The sequence below is a fragment of the Staurois parvus genome, unplaced genomic scaffold (assembly GCF_062004578.1).
Source record: "Staurois parvus isolate SC_StPar_1 unplaced genomic scaffold, SC_StPar_1.0 ptg000578l, whole genome shotgun sequence".
Taxonomy (NCBI): Eukaryota; Metazoa; Chordata; class Amphibia; order Anura; family Ranidae; genus Staurois; species Staurois parvus.
This window is the reverse complement of record NW_028318374.1, coordinates 6,493,659-6,512,551: the sequence shown is the minus strand read 5'-3', so window position 1 is coordinate 6,512,551 and position 18,893 is coordinate 6,493,659. Positions and strand designations below refer to the sequence as shown.

Genomic DNA, 18,893 nt, shown 5'->3' with positions numbered 1-18,893 from the left:
TATAAAAACACAGTACTTGTGTTGTGATATTTTGAAAACAAATTTCTCCACAGTGTTTATAGATACAGGGATGAATGAGGCATTGCTATAAAGAGCTTTTACAGCTTGTTCAGAATCTCTAACTTATTTGGTGCAGGTTCACTTTAAAGATGACGCTAGCGGTATCACTGGAGTTTGGCGAGGGTGAATAGTGCTTTTCAGCTTTTTTTTTTTTTTGTTAACTGGAGGGGACAGGACTTAAAAAAAAAAAAAAAAAAAAAAACCATTTAATAAATTAATTAGGGTGCAAATACAATCTTTTTTTGTTTTTCTGCTTGCAGTTTGTACGAAACGGAAACCCACAAAGAGGATCACCACCTGGAGCCTGTGTACAAGGCAGAGACATTCCTAGATCGAGATTACTGCATGCCACATGGCACCAGTTACAATTACCTGGACCCAAACTATTTTCCGGCAAACAGATGACGTGACCCAGTCAAACAGTCAGCTGAGTAATCTTTTTGCAGTCACTAGGGGGCAGTAAAGCGGACCATGCAGTTGTCAGCAGACCCCGGCCTCCTCCCGAGACTCTGCTCGCAGCATGACACCCACCTGGACAGCTCCTCCAGACTCCACTTCGTACCTACAGCAGTCCAACATTCCACAGGCGTTCGGGACAAACCTCCCTGGGAGCTTGTCCGCTACAGGCCGTCAGTCCTGGGACTACTGATCATTTACACCGACTCACGGCGCACGTTACAGCAACTCCTCATTTTCCAAAGGCTTCCGACGAAAATAATAATCGGTCAAAAAAAAAAAACGTGAACTATTTATATTAAAATTGGTTTACTAGCTTGCAGTTTTGTGAAATATTATTTTTCTCCTTTTTTTGCACAGAAACTGACGTTTTCAGAAGGTTTTAACCAATCACAGTGTTTGTTTAGAAGACGCTACTGTTTAAAAGACAAGGGGGGGAAAAAAAGATGACTTTACCCACCTATGGATTAACTCTGTTCTCTGCTAGACTTTGAGCTGCTTTTAAAGACAAACAACTACAATCAAGCACTACAGATTCAGGTTTCTGTGGCGGCTTCTCCAACCAGCTCGTGGGGGTGTGAGCGCGTGTGAATGTCAAGATTTTGAGATCTATTTTTTAAATGTAATGTTCTGATGATCATGTGACGTGTACACAAAATGGTGATACAGTGCCACTCGTAGTAATTGTGTCAAGTCTAACACTTAAAACTTTTCTTAGGTCCTCCCTTCAGGAAAAACAAAAGATTTAAAGGGTTAGTCCCTGCAGAACTGGTATTTTGATTCATCTGCTGGCTTGCCTTCTGTATGTCTCTGACCTGCGTTCCTCCCTTTAGAATTTTACAACTGCTGATGTATTCCTATAGAATCCAGCCGTGAGAGCGAGGAGCTCTAACATCTGCTGCTGGTGGGCGGAGCTGGGAACTCATGCTATAAAGGTAACCACGCACAGGCTGATTGGAGAGGCGTTTATGGCGTTCTCTTCTGACAGTTGACTGTAAATGGATCTGAGTTTTAGACTGCTAATCAATAGGATATTTAGCAACTAAGATGGAAATAAGGTCATAGGACATCTGCATCTGTGCATGTATGTGGCTCCCTTGCCGACCTACCCTCTACGTGAGATGTACACTTTTAACAGCTCTGCTGAACACCCGAATCTGTTGGCTTGGATAACTAGAGTTATAGTCATTCTGCCCAACTTAAAAAAAAAAGTTTAGGAAACCTTATGCTGCATAATTTAGGACGCTCCTCAGCTGCCTGTATAAGTCAGGTGACCACTGCCAAGACACTAATTATGGGAGCTCTTACATAAGAACACTGTTCTTTGCAAAACACTGGTCCCTCCCCTCGAAGCAGAGACCATGTAGATGACAGCTAAGCGATGACGGGTGCCAGGAATTACAGAACAGTTCAGGTTTCTAAGTCTACATTCACTCCAGCGAGTACAGCGGAGTGAATACTAGCTGCAGGAATTCCGGCTGTTGCTCTCGTTCACTACAGTGACAGGTCATCAGCAGCTGCAGCTATTTGTGTCTCTCTGCACAGGTATCAGTTACCCGAGGTAAACGCTGCTGGACACACTATTGCATCCAACAGCGATTAATTGCTGGCTGTGCAGATAGCCACCAATAGCTGCGGCCTCTTGTGACCTGTCATAGTAAAGGGGCCGGCGCCCACACTCACCGCTGAGAGCCGCAGCAGGGACTGCCAGTACAATTCACACCAGCCCTAATCGCCTGTGTGAATGTAACTTTAATCTTTCTTTTAGACATTAAAAAACTTCAAGTTGAAGGATCAAGGAAATGTTCTTTTCTTGGTCATTTTCTTCCTTAGTTGACCAGCACATGGTCTCTGCCTAATAGAAAGGAATGAATATTTTGGATGAGCCACTGATGGCAAGCTCTTCCTGATGTTCTGTTTTACAACACTTTTTCACAGAGATCTCATGATCAGTGACTAGGCAGTGGTCACCTGTCTTGAGACACAGTTGTGGAACGTTCAATTTTGTAGAAGCTACTTGTAGTTAGAACTTAGAGAGCAGACTGAGATCCCATATTCATTGCCAGGTCACCTGACTTGAGGGAGACGGTTAAGGGACGTCCTAAATTGTAGAAGTTACCTAAATTATAAAAGTTAGTTACTTGTAAATTACAAAAGCCTTACAACAGAATGAGATCCCATATTCAATGCCTAGGCAGTGGTCACCTGACTTGAGGGAGACGGTTGAGGAACGTCCTAAATTGTAGAAGTTACCTAAATTATATAAGTTAGTTACTTGTAAATTACAAAAGCCTTACAACAGAATGAGATCCCATAATGCCTAGGCAGTGGTCACCTGTCTTGGGACACAGTTGAGGAACGTTCAATCTTGTAGAAGTTACTTGTAATTATAAATTACAGAACAGACTGAGATCCCATATTCAATGCCTAGACAGTGGTCACGTGATTTGAGGGAGACGGTTGAAGAACGTCCTAAATTGTCCTAAGTTACCTAAATTAAATAAGTTAGTTACTTGTAAATTACAAAAGCCTTACAACAGACTGAGATCCCATAATCAATGCCTAGGCAGTGGTCACCTGACTGGCTGGAGACGGTTGAGAAATGTCCAAAATGACAGAACAAACATAAGCTTTTCTGGGCATTTTAGGTAAATCAGGCATAATATAGTAACTTTTTTACTCTTTTTACATCACCATACAGGTCCACTTTACGCTGACCAAACACCTCATACTACTTTCTCAATTTTGTTTGTTTTTCCTTTTAAATGGTTATCTGTGTGTGTGTTAATGTCATTAATATGAGCGAGTAATTGCCAAATAGTCAATTGGGTGAACCTGAAAAGTTGGTGTTATCCGGTTGAACAGTAAGGTGTGTATGGCACTTGCGATGTTGTCTTTCAGTTGTAATGTGCACATATTTTTCCTTGACAGAATCAAGGAGTGATATTTTTTTTTTTTTTTTATGTTTTTTCGTATGAAAAATTCAAAGGTTCCTTCTATGACAGTATCATGAAAGACAAGCAAATGAAAATTATAAGTGAACGATCGTGTGACTGTTTAATGAGTTCTGGACAGTTGAGAACAGTAGATGAATTGTCCCTCCAGCATCTGCTCAAACCAAATATTGGTTTTACTGGACTGACCCTTTAATGACACGGCCTTCTGCCTCAACATTTTGGGAGGGAAGATTGATAAAACCCACCTAAAAGACCATAAAATAAAAAAAAAAGAAAAACAACCTAGAAAAAATAACTGCCTATTGTAAATTCTATGTGTATTGTAATTTCTCTTTTTGTAGTCGCACAGAATCCATAAAAAATGTATTTTTATTAATATTTAAGCAAGTGGTTACATAGATCTATGCGGTGAGCTAGATATGGTCACGTGATCTTTTGTATATGGCATCCTTATATAGCTTGACCCTCGCCAGAGAGAGAGAGAGAACGAGGGCGGGGCCGAGGGGACGTGGCTGAACTCTCCGGCAGGGAAAGGATAGACATATTGTATTTTTTTTCCCCCCTCCCATTCCCTTCTACATGTAAACAGTATGTTCTTAAAAGAATTGTCAGGAGGACTTAAATAAAATGTGTGGGTACTATTTGTTTGTACATAATGTTGTCATTTTTGGCCTCTTGACTTTTCATCCAGGTACCCCCCCCCCAAAAAAATGCCACCAGCCAATGATCGAGGCAGCCAACCAATGTAATAAATACTCAACCAAACAGGTCTTATATTTTTATTGAATGTGTATTGTCAGCAATACCACCATGACATCATGATGCATTTCATCTATTTCACAGTCGTTCTCATGATGGGATATAGCATCTATACAGGAAATCCTCCAAGCAAACATAAAAAGCCTTGGTATATAATCATCATCATCCAGTTGTCAAAGCTGCATTAACTGTGCCAAGTCTATTTGTCTGTGAACCTTTGTATTCCCTTCCCATCATGCCCTGCACCGCTGGTTGACATTTCAGACAAAACTGACCGTGGTAGATCTAAAAAAAAAAGCGGAAACTAAAAAGCAGCACTGATTGATAGAAACTCTAAGCTGCAGCTTCTGACAATCTCCTTCCATGTATTGGAAGTGAATGATGTTAAAGTGGCATTAAACCCAAACTTGAAATTGTGTCTTAGGCTGTACAAGTATTACATCTGATTATGTGTGCTGTTTATCTGTATAAAAAGCGCTGTTGTGGTTGCAAATGCCTGGTGATCCTGCCAGTTCCCTATTACAGGTGGCAACGTTCTTGTGAGTGATCTTCACTCCTCTGTGTTGCCACTCCGTCTGCACAAGCTCTGGAAGTCCTTATTTAAACATTAACAGGTCTCCCCATGTGACGCTCTGACGTCATGCGGGGCTGCTCCCGGATTGTGATTATTAGCAGAGCATTGACCCATCACTCCACTGTTTATCATTGCTGAATGTGTGGGTGGAGCTCCGGAGATCATGTGATCCGTTAAATACTGCTCCAAGTGTAAATAACATTACTTGAAACAAAACACATGAATCCAAGCATTGCTTTCAGTTTACATTTGGAGCCGGAGTTTAATGGATCATGTGATCTCTGGAGCTCCACCCACATGTTCAGCAATGATAAACAGTGGAGTGATGAGTCAATGCTCCGCTGTCAATCATGATACTAGAGCAGCCCCATGTGACGACAGGAGTGGGGGGTGGCTGAGACACTACAAAGTTTTTTTTTTTATATTTTTTTTATTTTATATATACTATAATAAATTTGCATGCCCATATATAAAAGCAAGCATCCCTTTCATGGGTTCCAATTTGCTATGTGCATTTAGATGAATTTATTTTTTTTTGTCACATGACTGCCACAGCTCTGCCCACGTATCGCACAGAAACTAGAAAAAGATCATGTGACCAGCTATAAAACGATCTGAAAAATGTATTTACAAATATATAATTCACAAATATAACAACCTTGGTTTTAATGATTCCATTTACTGCATTTTGATTAAAGCATGTACATATGGGTTTAATGACACTTTAAAGCTAAACACCGGGGCTTAAATTTTTTTTTTTAAATGACTCTTACAGTAGGCATCTACCCCGCACCCCTTCCCCCCCGTGCTGCAGTTGGTTAAATGCTGAGTAAGTCTCGGGGTAGAGGAATAAGGTGTTACACCCTATTCTTCACTCCCCCGGTTGCAGACTCTTTCCTTTTCTTCCAATGTTCCAAGCCATGGGTGGGCTCTCATCATCCTCACATACAATGCAGGACTGCTGGTCCTACATTGTATGTGACGACATCAGAGTGCAATTGCCAGCCAGAACACCTAAGAGAAGCAGCTTTGGAGGACTGCTTGAACAGCAAGGAAGCCTGCCAGAGCTCAGAATAAGGCATGTATTGCACGTTATTCCTCTACCTGTAAACTGAACAAGTGTTTATTTTTTTTCTTCACCCTGGAGTGGGGATTTAAGCTCACAGATCTCAAGGGTTGATATACCCACTTAAAAAAATAATAACGGTCGTGGTGTGTTTTTCAGGGAAAATGTGCCTTATTGTACTGGCCATATTGTACTGGGGTCATTGGGGATGGCAATATTTACTGAACAGCAGAAATTCGCTGTATGGGGGAGTTTTTGCTAGTTATAATGAAGTTCCTCCTTCAGAACCTGTTGCAAGAAAATGTTATAGCCAATACTTAAAGGCATGCTATTAGTGTGCCAAAATGATGCTTCATCTGACCCAGGACTCACATCCAGCATCCTTCATTGTAGGCAGCACAGAATGTTGCTCTGGTGTCTGCCTTGTATTGCAGGATGCAGGGAACATGTCTGAATTGGACTGAAATCAATATTTCCTGGTTCCTCCATGGCGGCATACAGATGTTTTTTGGGTCATATGCACTGTATGTATGCTGTCATGGTAGGCAATAGGAAAGGGAAATTAAGAAACTTTACATTTTCCTTTTTGCATGCTTCACAGGTATGGAAGAGTGTGCTGCTCCCTACTAATATAGATTTATGCAACTTATCTTCTCCAACAGGTTCTCCATGTTCACGGAAAGCAGTATGTAGAGAAGATTTATGGTATCATTGCTCACCTTTAGAAAAAGCTAGTTGCCTGGTTGTTTCTGACTTCATTACTTTAAGTCCCTCATCCAGGACAGGCATATGCAGAAAGTGCATTCAAAGCTTCTTGTTTGCATACCTGTCCCAGGTCTCTTATTAAAAGTACCAAAGCTACTAAACGACTGGATCAGAAATACAGCCAGGTTGCCTTCATTTCTTTATCGTTCATTGAAGGACACAGCTTCACTATATTGAGGTTGGGATTGATGCCACCACCTTCAGGAGCAGGCCTAAGCGATAGCCCTCCGGAGGTGGCCCCCCCCCCCCCATCTGCAATACAGGATTCATTCCAGAAGCTGCTCCACTACCTGGACATGGTAAGGGCTATTAGAGTGCATCTTGCAGCCACAGCTCCTATTTGGAGGTCTGATGCAATGGTCATCGTTCTGGAGGGTCCTAGACAAGGCCAGGCTGTCTCATCTTCCACCATTTCAAAATGGATTTGTAGAACGGCAATCCAGGCCTGTGCTCTTGCATATCGCGAGGCTCTGTTTCCAATTAGTGCGCATTCTACCAGGGTGCTTAGTGTGTCGTGGGCTTTTCACCATTCTGGTATAAATGAATTGGAATAACTTGCGAGCCACAGATGTGACAATTTCTAGAGGATCGCAAACATGAAACACATAACTACAACTGTGTATGGAAATATCTACAAATATATGTTGCGCTCCTAAATATTTCTCAATAAATAATAATTAAATTAATGCCAATTAAATTAATTCAAATTATGATGCAAACAACTAATAAGAGTGTATGAATACCAAAAAGATATTTAAATAAATTATTAAAACTAATCAATCACCTTCAAATTAATTCCACATGATATACTCCTCTAAAAAAAAAATGATCAAGTGCTCATTAATCATCAATTAGTGACATAGTATACTTACTAATACCCTCAATTTCATTTAAATTCATAATACCCTCATTTAATTAAGCGTGTATAGCCTAATTGCAGGCATTAAAGGAGGTGAGCGCACATCTTCACTATTTGAAGGATTCACAAAAGTCACTAATTGAAGAACAACAAGCACCAAGTCACTATAAAATTTTTTATTCAATGGGACTATTATTTTGATGATATTTGGATTTATATTAATCACTAATTAATGATTTATGAGCATTTGGTTATTTTTATTTATGGGGGATCATTTAAATGTGATTAGGTTGAGGGTTATAAGTTGGTTTACATTTTTTTAATTAAATTAAATGAGGGTATTATGAATTTAAATGAAATTGAGGGTATTAGTAAGTATACTATGTCACTAATTGATGATTAATGAGCACTTGATCATTTTTTTAGAGGAGTATATCATGTGGAATTAATTTGAAATTGATTTGAAGGTGATTGATTACTTTTCACCATTCTGCTTCGGTTGGGCAGGTTTGCAAGGCAGCTACTTGGTTGTCAGTTCATGTTCACCAAGTTTTACAGAGTTGATGTGACTGTTGGCAGATGTCCGCTTTGGCCAGAAGGTCTTGCAGGTGGCGGGTTGAGTTCTGTATGGGGTTGGTTCCTAGTTTTGTTTGGGATCGCCCCTTGTAGTTGTCTTTGTGATACTGCTTTGAGACATCCCATTCATAATATAGTGAAGTTGTGTCCTTCAATAGACGAAAGATAAAACTGAATTTTTTTACTCACCATAAAAACCTTTTCTCTGAGTTCATTGAAGGACACAGCACCCGCCGAGTCTTGTTTTTGGCTGTCTCAATCGTCTTGTCTTGGTACTGTTGGCTACTAACTGAATCCTGTACTGCAGATGAGGGGTTTGGCCACCACCAGAGGGCTGCACCTTAGGCGTAATGTAATTTTAAGTTGCACCTAGTGTCCTGCTCCTGAAGGTGACAGCATCAAACCCATCCATGATATAATGAAGCTGTGTCCCTCAATGAACTCAGAAAAAAAAAAGGATTTTTGCAAGTGAGTACAATTCAAACATTGAATTTTTCTCAATGGCAGCTCCATTTCCTGAGTTTCCAGCTGTGGTGGAATCCTAAGTCTCAGCAGGACAAGACAGGAAAGAACTTCTAGTTAATTGACAGCTGATGGTCCCTAAGAAGTCTTCCTGGTTGCTGTACAGAGTTCGGAAGCAATCCTGGCACAGCTATCGTTCTACCAGCTGACGTTGGCCTTTCCTGTCGAATTCACACATCATCTCTGACATCTCTTAGCTCGGTCATGCAGTTTGTACGCTGTGGTGTTTAGCGGGAGGTTGACAATACATTCACTGCAATACCAATGACCAAGAAAACAGGATAGCGATGTACAAATGCTTTATAAAAGGGTATCGTCTCAGAATCTGTTGTCTTGTTTTATAGACATTCCAATTACATTTTATGTTTTTTGCAGGTTTCTGTTACCCATATTTGCTTTATTATTTCTGTAAGAGTGTGGATATGGGATGCATAGCCCCTCTTAAATGGTAAGGAGGAACTCTACTAATCCCTCTATCTAAGCTGGCCATATAACCCCCGTGAATTGCCAGAATATACAGTATATGCTTGGACCTCACATGAAAATTTTATATTGGGAGCTTTTTTTTACCCTTTTTCTTTTTTTCATAGCCCTGTGTAAGCTGATTCCAGTGACTTGCAGCCTAAATAGGATTTGCATTGGTGATTAGACACAGCAGCAAGGGCTTCAATAGAAGGTATTTTCTGGTGGGGAGGGGTCTACTGTAATGTCAAGCTGTTCCCTTTGCCTTTTGTTGGTAAGGCAAACATTCACTCAGGTGGTATTAAACCCAAAATCAAAATGTAAATCAGTTTACCAATCATAAGATTTGGTGGCAGCATTACTTTTCTTTTTTTTAGGCATTCTGGATGAAGTAATAAAGCAGACACCTTTGAATAGTGACATTGTCAGTCTGGGGAAAGGGTGGTGTAATGCAGGCCATACACTGGTCGAATTCCGAAAAAGTTTTCTTTAGAAAATCAGAATTTTCGTGCATTTTATAACCCGACAGTGCCACCATTAATTTCAAAATTCGGCCAACCAAGCCTTCAATTTCCCTCATGTTGCTACAGAAAAGATTTTTCGTGGGCAAGAATTTTCTTTTCTTTCCAGGTCACAGCTCACGCTCCTTTCTTTTTCATTTATATTTCCTGCACGATTCTCCCATCATTGATTCCAAATTCATTAGTTTTTTAAAACATTTCCAACGCGCTGATCACTCAGATTAGATGGTTGCTCAAAAATCGTCCGTTTCTGTGACCCACTAATGGTATGAAATTCTAACAAAAATTCTTAGAAAAGATTTTCGAAAGAAAATTCTTTCGGAATTCGATCCATGTATGGCCGGATTTAGACCAGAAAAACTGATGGAAACTGACGCACAGATTTCACTTGCAGAGCTATCAGTTTTCATGCGTGCTTCAATGAGTTTTGTACACATTGCAGATTCCTGAGCAGAAAAAATATCTGCATGTGATACTTGTGGTGTGAACAGGGCCCATAGAGAACAATTGATTTTGTTGTGCCCTCGCAGAAAAATTGATGGTTCTGCACCATGGTGTGAGCAAGCCCTTAGACTATGGACTTGACAAACAAACTGAGGGTGGCTCACACTTTATAAGCAGATACAGCAACAGGTATTTTTCCCCTCTTGGGATAAAGGGTTTATATAAACGAATAAACTGCTGATCATTGGTTCATGTTCGGTATTAACAGTTTGTCTCAACTCTCTAACTGCCACTTTTGTTGGGCAGTTTGGTCTGTTAAAGGAAGTGGAAAAATACTTTACTTGCTGGATCATCAGCAGAAAGTAAAGAAAAAAGTTTCAAAATAGGAAACAAATGCAGCCAACACATCTAAGAAATGTCAAGCTGCAGTTTAAAGAGGTTAAAAAGTAATTTTTTTCTCTCACTAAAATAAAAAGCACGTTATACTTACCTGCACTGTGCAAGGGTATTGCAGAGGGCGACCTCAGACCTCCTCTTCTGGGATGCCCCGCCAGCACGCTCTGCTCTGCATGCCACCATAGGAAGCCACTTCCTATGATGGCACATATGCTAATGCACTCACGAATCAGGCTGTGTAAGTCCATAGACACACAGAACATGGCTTGGCCCCACCCCACTACTTCCTCTTCACAGAATTTGACTGACAGCAACAGGAGCCCATGGCTCCCACTTGTCTCCATCAGGCTTGTGAAAGGGGAAAGAAGAGCTGCAGATGAGCACAGCAGTAGATTGCTGTAGGACTCAGGTAAGTATTTAGGGAGGTGGGGGGAGGAACAGCGACTTGAAGTTTTGTTTTTTTTTTGGGGGGGGGGGGGGGGTTTGTACCTTGATGCATTAGTGTAAGACAACTTTTGACTTCAGAACCACTTTAATATATATATATTTTTTACATGTATTACTGATATAAGTGTGCCTGCAATGGAGGCAGCCATGTTTTCAGCTATTTAGACATCCATGCAGTAACTGCCATTGACCCCTCTTGTAGAGCGTATTGTATCACAACTCCTGGTCTTGTGCAAATAACAAAAAAGCTCTTAAAGTAATAGTCACAACACATGCAGCATGCCCTAAGCTTCATAAAACTGTTAACAAGAGGAATTGTTGTGCTTCAAATGTGATTCAGAGGTGATCGCCCACCAGCGTACATTAGCAGCAGTGGTTTGTGTTTCTGTAATATAGCAACGCTCAGGTAAGAGGCGCTGGAGAATGTTGTCCCTCGCTCAGTCAGTTAAGTGTGTATGTGTAAAGCTAATTGAAGGTAATAATGGGGCTCCAGCAAGCTCTGCCAGTCACGGTGTTAAGTGTCGCCGGTATACTTACGCCCACCTATTCCTCAGCCTCCAGCATATGACTCAATTTATTGGAGGGAGGGAAATTTAGAGGCGGTTTGTTGGATGTAACCGGCACTATGATGGTCAAACAGCATTTTTTTTTTTTCCTCAAACTCTCCATGTGCACCTAACTGCCACTCTTGAGATGGATGGGTCATGTGATCTCAGATATTACAGATAAGAGGGAGGCTACACCTATGATTATAGTGCAAAGACCATAATGCAGCCTATGGGGCTGACGTATCGACAGCACTGATGTCCGGGCAATAAAGAGATTTTATGTCTGAGTATGACTGCAGCCTCTGGCAGCTCTCTGTAGTATTACATTTAGTGATTATGGTGTCCGTTTATGACAGAGAATAGCTGCGATTCAGAGGATTGCAGCTATTCTCTGGTCATTCACAGTTTATGACACTCAGGAGATCAGCGGAGAACATGTTCAGCCCTTCACTGGAGATCTGTGTTCTCCCTCCAGATTCTCCAGCCCAGAGCTGACGAATTGGAGGAACCGCAAACTAAGCAGCGATAATTTACCTCTGCTTAGTAAACTGATCTTTTACTGTAACTGAGATTATAGTAAAAACAGCCGTTTTCCAGCGTTTGTAAACCATTCTCCCTTCGTTCGGAGAACTGACCTACACCGCTTCATAAACGGCATTCACAGCAGAACTGTGTTCTCCGAGAATTCCGGAAAACTGAGCAGCGATCATTTACTGCTGGTTCATAAACGGACACCTATGTGCAGCCTTCTGCTGATGCCTTTGGCCAGACTTAAGGAAAGCTATACCAAGTAAGCTGACCACCAGCTAGCCATACACACCTCAAATATCCACCAATCTGTTGAATTGGTTAAAAACTGAGCCATGGCCTGCACCACTCGGCTCAACAGAATTCAAAACATTTTCTGAGCCTGGATGGAAAATTCTCCGCCAACCACTGACTGCATCTAATCAGATACAGGTACTGTTGGGGTATTCATGTAACTGTGGGTACTGCGGCTGTCTCAATACAACAGCCAGCAGAGGGGATTCCTCCATCCACGATGCTTACTGTAGATGGGGGAACCAAGTGATTTTCTCTTTTTCAGCTCACAGGGTGAACAAGAGAAATCTAAACGTGTATGGCTAGCCTTAGAGGTTCTATAACTGATGGGATTTTTTACAGGGGCCTTGTTGTGAGTTGAATATATGGCTTTATCTTTAAGAAGTTAAAAGATATCTAGGCAATTAACGTATAAAAAAAGGGGTCAGTAAACACTATGGAGTTGATTGACTAAAGGAAAATAGACTGTGCACTTTGCTCTGAAGCTTAGTGAATGAGCAGAAGCTCTGTTGACTTCCATCATCCAATCACGTGCAAGCAAAATTGTTTTTATACCTTCCTCGTGATTGATTATTCTTTGAAAAGTTTTACCTTTTACTAAGCTCTGAAGCAACTACACTTGCAAAGTGCATAGTCTATTTGCCTTTAGTAAATGAACCCCTATAGGCCGATCACGGAGAGGGGAGGGGGTACCACTGGGCAAGCAGTGTTCTGTAATCCAAAGCTTTAACATATGGAACTAATGACCACAACCAACCTGATAACCCAAAGTGAACTTCGATCACAATGACACAGGGAAGTTGTTTTGCTCCCACCCCGGGTTGGATCTGGGCAAATTCCACCATAGGAACTGCACCCACCTAAAACACTTGTTTATGGGGAAGGCATTCATCATCCTCCCTCTTAGATTGTAAGCTCCTGTATTATCTCCCATCATATTGTAAAGCGCTGAGCAAACTGTTGGCACTATATAAATCCTGTACAATAATAAGACGAATCTTTGGCCCACAGCTCTTCATAAAGTAGTATACTTGGATAATTGTGATACCTTAGAGTGGCAGAAACCTGCAAATCTATGACCTTTGTACATAATACAGCAGCTGAGAACCACAACGAGACCTTGGTTGTTGGGAAAGGACCAGTCCCACCATGGCTTGCTGTATAGAGAAGTGCATGCTGGGACTTGTTGCTCAGCAGGTGGAGGTCCTCAAGGTGTCCAGGTCTGCTGTGTATTTGCTGGGGTCACTGCTGTGGTGTTACAGTTCAGACAGCATGCAGTAGTGTGATGAACATGGCGCCGCCGCTTTCACCAGTGGATATAATATACAACATGTACACGTCTCCGTCTCTCCAATGGCACCGCTTGGGGGATTTTCTCAGAAAATTGAGTCGACAAATGCACAGAGTTGAAGGAAAACCTGTTCTGGAGATCCCTCTGCATTGATCTGGAAATGAAAAAAAAAAAAGTTATAAAAGGACTTACTTTAATCTGCCTATATTTTGCCTTCCCTGGTTCCTCCTTTCCCTCATCAACACGCTGAAACTTTTTTTACTTTAAACCTTCCATATTCATTGGATACTTTATTTTAGACCCAGTGATGTCATCATTAGGTCTCTGTACTACTCTAGGCAATGATGGCTGGTGGGAGGGGCCAGCAGGGTGCAGTGCAGAGGACAAGGGGTCACTCTATACGTCTGGAGGAAAATCAATATAATCTCCAAACACGGAAAGGTTTCTTCACAGTGAGAGCTGTGAAAATGTGGAATGGATTCCCTCAAGAGTTGGTTCTGGTCAGCTCAGTGGATTGCTGTAAAAAAAAGTCCTGGATTGTTTCTTGGATACACAGAATATAACTGGATACTAACATTTATAGGTAAAGTTGATCCAGGGAATATCCGATTGCCTCTCGGGGGATCAGGAAGGAATTTTTTTTCCCAGCAGGAGCAAATTGGATCATGCTTTGCTGGGTTTTTGCCTTCCTCTGGATCAACTGTGGGTATAGGGTTATAACTTTTTTATTTTTTTTTAAATGGTTGAACTGGATGGACTTTTGTCTTTTTTCAGCCAGACTAACTATGTAACATAGCTCCCTAAAAACAACACAGAACTCTGCTTTAGTACTCCTTAGCTCTGATACAAGAAGTAGTTGGCTGGGTCTTTGGGAGGAGTTATGCAAATATCAAAATGCCTTGAAGGTCTGATGTCACTTTGGAGGAGTGGCTATTGCTAGACGAGCTATATTTGCATGCAGACTACCCAAGGTAACACCCACATGTAATGCTGAGCCTCCAAGATGGAAAGCGATGAAATTCAGTGAATGAAAGGGGTGGGCCAGGCCAGTAAAAATTGGACAAGAAAGGGTTAGCTGATGCTGGACGTCTTCCAGCCCGGAAATGTAGCCTATTCTATCTGACTTGCTGCAGCTTCTAATGCACACTATGGGACGCTCACAGTGTGCAGTGAGATTAGAGCAAGCAATATCAGTACAGGAGAGGAGCCGCTACAACTGTACAAGACTGAAGTTCAGCTTAAAGCTAAACTTTGGGGAAATATTAAAACTGCCGGTGAATACAGAGATGTATCGATACAAAATAATTACATCTATTTCTATTATCTCTAGTACAAATATCTGAATCTGAGCACTAGGAGCCAATCTGGTGCCCTGAATTCAGATACTGCATGTTGAGAGGAGCAGGGATATGCCCTCGCCAGTCCGCTGCTGCTCCTTCACTGTCCAATCACAGGCTTGGGGAGCAGGGAGGTAACCTAGCTGTGTTGCTTAACCATAGCATGTGGAATAGGCTTCCCCTGCCCCACAGCAGATGAAAAAAAAACAAGTATGACCCTTTTTTTCCCCCAAATACAGGACACCACAACATGTGGTATGTGTTGTAGTGCACTGCGGTATGTTGCACTCTCCTGTACAGAGACAATGGGGTGCCATTCTCCAGCCCCCCGCAAATACAGCAGGTGTGTTGGCATGTGCTGTGCCTTAGCATGTTGTTACAACACACAAGTGTGAATGGGCCCCGGGCTAAAGGTACTATGCCATCACAGCCGCCATTTATTCTTGTTTGTGTCATATTTGCTTGGCCCAGGCTCTACATATGTTCTGTGGGCACTGAGCCAGCTTTAACCCAGGGAATACATGGGATTATGTGTGTGCACTGAGCCAGCTTTGACCCAGGGAATACATGGGATTATGTGTGTGCACTGAGCCAGCTTTAACCCAGGGAATACATGGGATTATGTGTGTGCACTGAGCCAGCTTTGACCCAGGGAATACATGGGATTATGTGTGTGCACTGAGCCAGCTTTGACCCAGGGAATACATGGGATTATGTGTGTGCACTGAGCCAGCTTTGACCCAGGGAATACATGGGATTATGTGTGTGCACTGAGCCAGTTTTGACCCAGGGAATACATGGGATTATGTGTGTGCACTGAGCCAGCTTTAACCCAGGGAATACATGGGATTATGTGTGTGCACTGAGCCAGCTTTGACCCAGGGAACAAAGGGGATTTTTTTTTTCTTTTTGTATGCACGGAGCCAGCTTTAACCAAAGGAATACAAGGGGGTTGTTGTGCTCACTGAGCCAGCCTTGACCCAGGGAATCCAAGTGATTTTCTGTACTCGCTGAGACAACCTTGACCAAGGAAACACAAGGGATTTTCTGTGCTCGTAGAGCCAGCCTTGACTCAGGAAATACAAGAGATTTTCTGTGCTCACTGAGCCAGCCTTGACTCAGGGAATACAAGAGATTTTCTGTACTCACTGAGCCAGCCTTGACCCAGGAAATACAAGGGATTTTCTGTACTCGCTAAGCCAACCTTGACCCATGGAATACAAGGAATTTTCTGTGCTCGCTAAGCCAACCTTGACCCAGGGAATACAAGGAATTTTCTGTGCTCACTGAGCCAGCCTTGACCCAGCAAATACAAGGGATTTTCTGTGCTCACTGAGCCATCCTTTACCCAGGGAAGACAAGTTATTTTCTGTGCTCACTGAACCAGCATTGACCCAGGGAAGGCAAGTGATTTTCTGTACTCACTGAGCCAGCATTAACCCAGGGAATGCAAGTGATTTTCTGTGTGCACTGAGCCCGCCTTGACTCAGGAAATCCAATGGTGTATCTGTGGGCACTGAGCCAACCTTGATCTAGCAAATCTGAAGAATTTTCTGTGCTCACTGAGCCAGCTTTAAACATGAGAAAAACTAGTGAAAAGAGCAGCACAAAGAATATATCTGAGCATATACAAAACAATGTAAAGAGCAACAGTGATATAGCTATCTGAAGTGCAGTGACCATAGCAACCAGATTTCAGGTTTTGTTCATTTGAAGAAGATAATGAAGGATGAGTGTTGATTGGCTGACAAGGGTAACCAGTCCACTGTTTGCAAAGTGCTAAATTGTTCACATTCCGTCTTGTTCATCCTCAGCCAATCATATTTCCATGTAACAATAGAGTAAAAAAATATACAATGTAATAGGAAGGTATGTGTATATAAGGTCACCTACTGTCCCTGACAGCACAGAACATTTTTTTGTACCGCCCCCCCGTAAGCCGCGCTTTGTGTGATGTGCTTACGGTACAACTGTCAGGCTGACAAACCAATCTGGGCAGATCACGTCCAGGTCCGCAGTGACCTTTTATACTGTAAAAATGGCGCAAAGGGCAGGAGATCACTAAACGCCTCACCAGGTTATATCTCCCTGTTGTATCACCAGGAGAGATCCTGACAGACTCTCAGCCCAGCCTTTCTACACACAGGGCCGAGGACCCTCAGTGTGAACAAATATTGGGTTCTGATAACTATGTGACTAATGTCAGAGAGTGTCACTATAGGATTTCCTTTATGTGTCATCATATTATATTTCTCCAGCTTTACATGCAGACCAAGTAAAAGTAACAGAAGCAGGCCAGTAAGACAAGAAAGACAAGTTATATTTAACAATCTTTTAAAATAAAAGTTAACAGCAGAGGAAAAAAATTTAAAAAGCAATACTCACCATCAATCTGGAGTTGTCCCTTGCAACAAGTGTTTTCCGTTGCTGGATATCACGTTTTCTGGGCTTGATGACGGCCAGTGTCATTCACCCCACATTTTGTGTCCAGGCTGTCATGGATACACACTCCCGGGGGCTGTCACAGTGTAGTCAGGGCTTAGAGCAGGGGTCTCCAAACTTGCTAAACAAGAGCCTAGTTTATGGTCCTTCAGGATTTAGGGGACCTGGACTGTGTCCAGTGGGAGTAGAAAATATCCTGCTATTAGTAGGAGTAAACAATGCCATATATAGTGGGAGGAATAATGCCCTATCATTGGTGTCAGTGGTAGGAGTAGTGCCTTGTCAGTGGTAGAAGTAGTGCCCCATCATTGGTGTCAGTGGGAAGAAAAATGCCACATTGACACCAATGCTGGGGCACTACTATCACTGACACCAACAATGTGGCATTTTTCTTGCCACTGACATAAATTATGGGGCACTAATTCTACCACTGACACCAATGATGGGGCACTACTCCTATCACTGACACCAACAGTAGGAAGAAAAATGCCCCATTGTTGGTGTCAGTGGTAGGAATTATGCTCCTAATGGTGGTGTCAGTGGGAGCAATAGTGCCCCATCATTGGTGTCAGTGGGAGGAGTTGTGCCCCATCGTTGGTGTCAGTGGAAGGAGTGGTGCCCCATCGTTGGTGTCAGTGGAAGGAGTGGTGCCCCATCGTTGGTGTCAGTGGAAGGAGTGGTGCCCCATTGTTGGTGTCAGTGGGAGGAGTGGTGCCCCATCGTTGGTGTCAGTGGGAGGAGTGGTGCCCCATCGTTGGTGTCAGTAGAAGGAGTAGTGCCCCATCGTTGGCGTCAGTGGGAGGAGTAGTGCCCCATCGTTGGCGTCAGTGGAAGGAGTAGTGCACCATCGTTGGCGTCATTGGGAGGAGTAGTGCCCCATCGTTGGCGTCAGTGGGAGGAGTAGTGCCCCATCGTTGGTGTCAGTGTGATGAGTAGTGCACCATCGTTGGTGTCAGTGGGAGGAATAGTGCCCCATCATTGTGTCAGTGGAAGGAGTAGTGCCCCATCGTTGGGATCACATGAAGAATAATGCCCCCTGTTGGTGTTACAAGGGCAGGATAAAGGCAAGCTAGGGGCCGATGCAGTTTGGAGATGACTAGCTTATAGCTTACTGTACCTTCTAACTGCAGGACTGCCCCAGATTTTGACACAAATCTCACTGTCCTGCAGACCTGAGCACTGCCTGCCTGGCCTCCCTATTCTGCATGGCAGGGGAAGTGACAGATGAGATTAGTGTGCAGCCGGTCAGCAGTTTATCATGTTTAGGCTATCACTATAACTTGTAACTATTCACATTCTGGAACTGCAGCCAATCAGAAGGTCCTGGGACTGTCATGTGACAGAACCTGCCCTTTCCTGACTGGCTGCAGCTACAGAATCTCTAAACGGTTACAATGTAAGTGCTGACGGTACACAAATATGCGGCCTTTCGGCAGCTGTACCCAGTAAATAAACATGGGCTGAGCACAGTTACCGGAGCCTCACGGAAAGCTCCTGATCATGTGACCGCTGTGACAGCCAATCATAGTGGTCACATGACCCTGAACACCACCCTACCTCCCGGAGTCAGAGACCCCCTAAAGGGCCTG

General features: G+C 42.7%; 2 protein-coding genes across 3 annotated transcripts in view; one reads left to right on the top strand and one right to left on the bottom strand.

Annotated features, from left to right (window-relative positions):
- ZZZ3 (zinc finger ZZ-type containing 3) overlaps nt 1-4,114 on the top strand; it is a 77,529-nt gene extending 73,415 nt beyond the window's left edge. For both annotated transcript variants that reach the window (XM_089692187.1, XM_089692188.1), the window contains exon 12: nt 321-4,114. In XM_089692187.1, the coding sequence (XP_089548313.1) occupies nt 321-465 (145 nt within the window). In that variant the 3' untranslated portion in view covers nt 466-4,114. The remainder of the gene's footprint in view (nt 1-320) is intronic.
- A 4,025-nt stretch (nt 4,115-8,139) lies between these two features.
- The window catches only part of AK5 (adenylate kinase 5), a 316,529-nt gene continuing 305,775 nt past the window's right edge, over nt 8,140-18,893 (bottom strand). Inside the window, exon 14 of the mRNA XM_089692186.1 lies at nt 8,140-13,679. Coding sequence (XP_089548312.1) covers nt 13,611-13,679 — 69 coding nt within the window. The 3' untranslated portion in view covers nt 8,140-13,610. The remainder of the gene's footprint in view (nt 13,680-18,893) is intronic.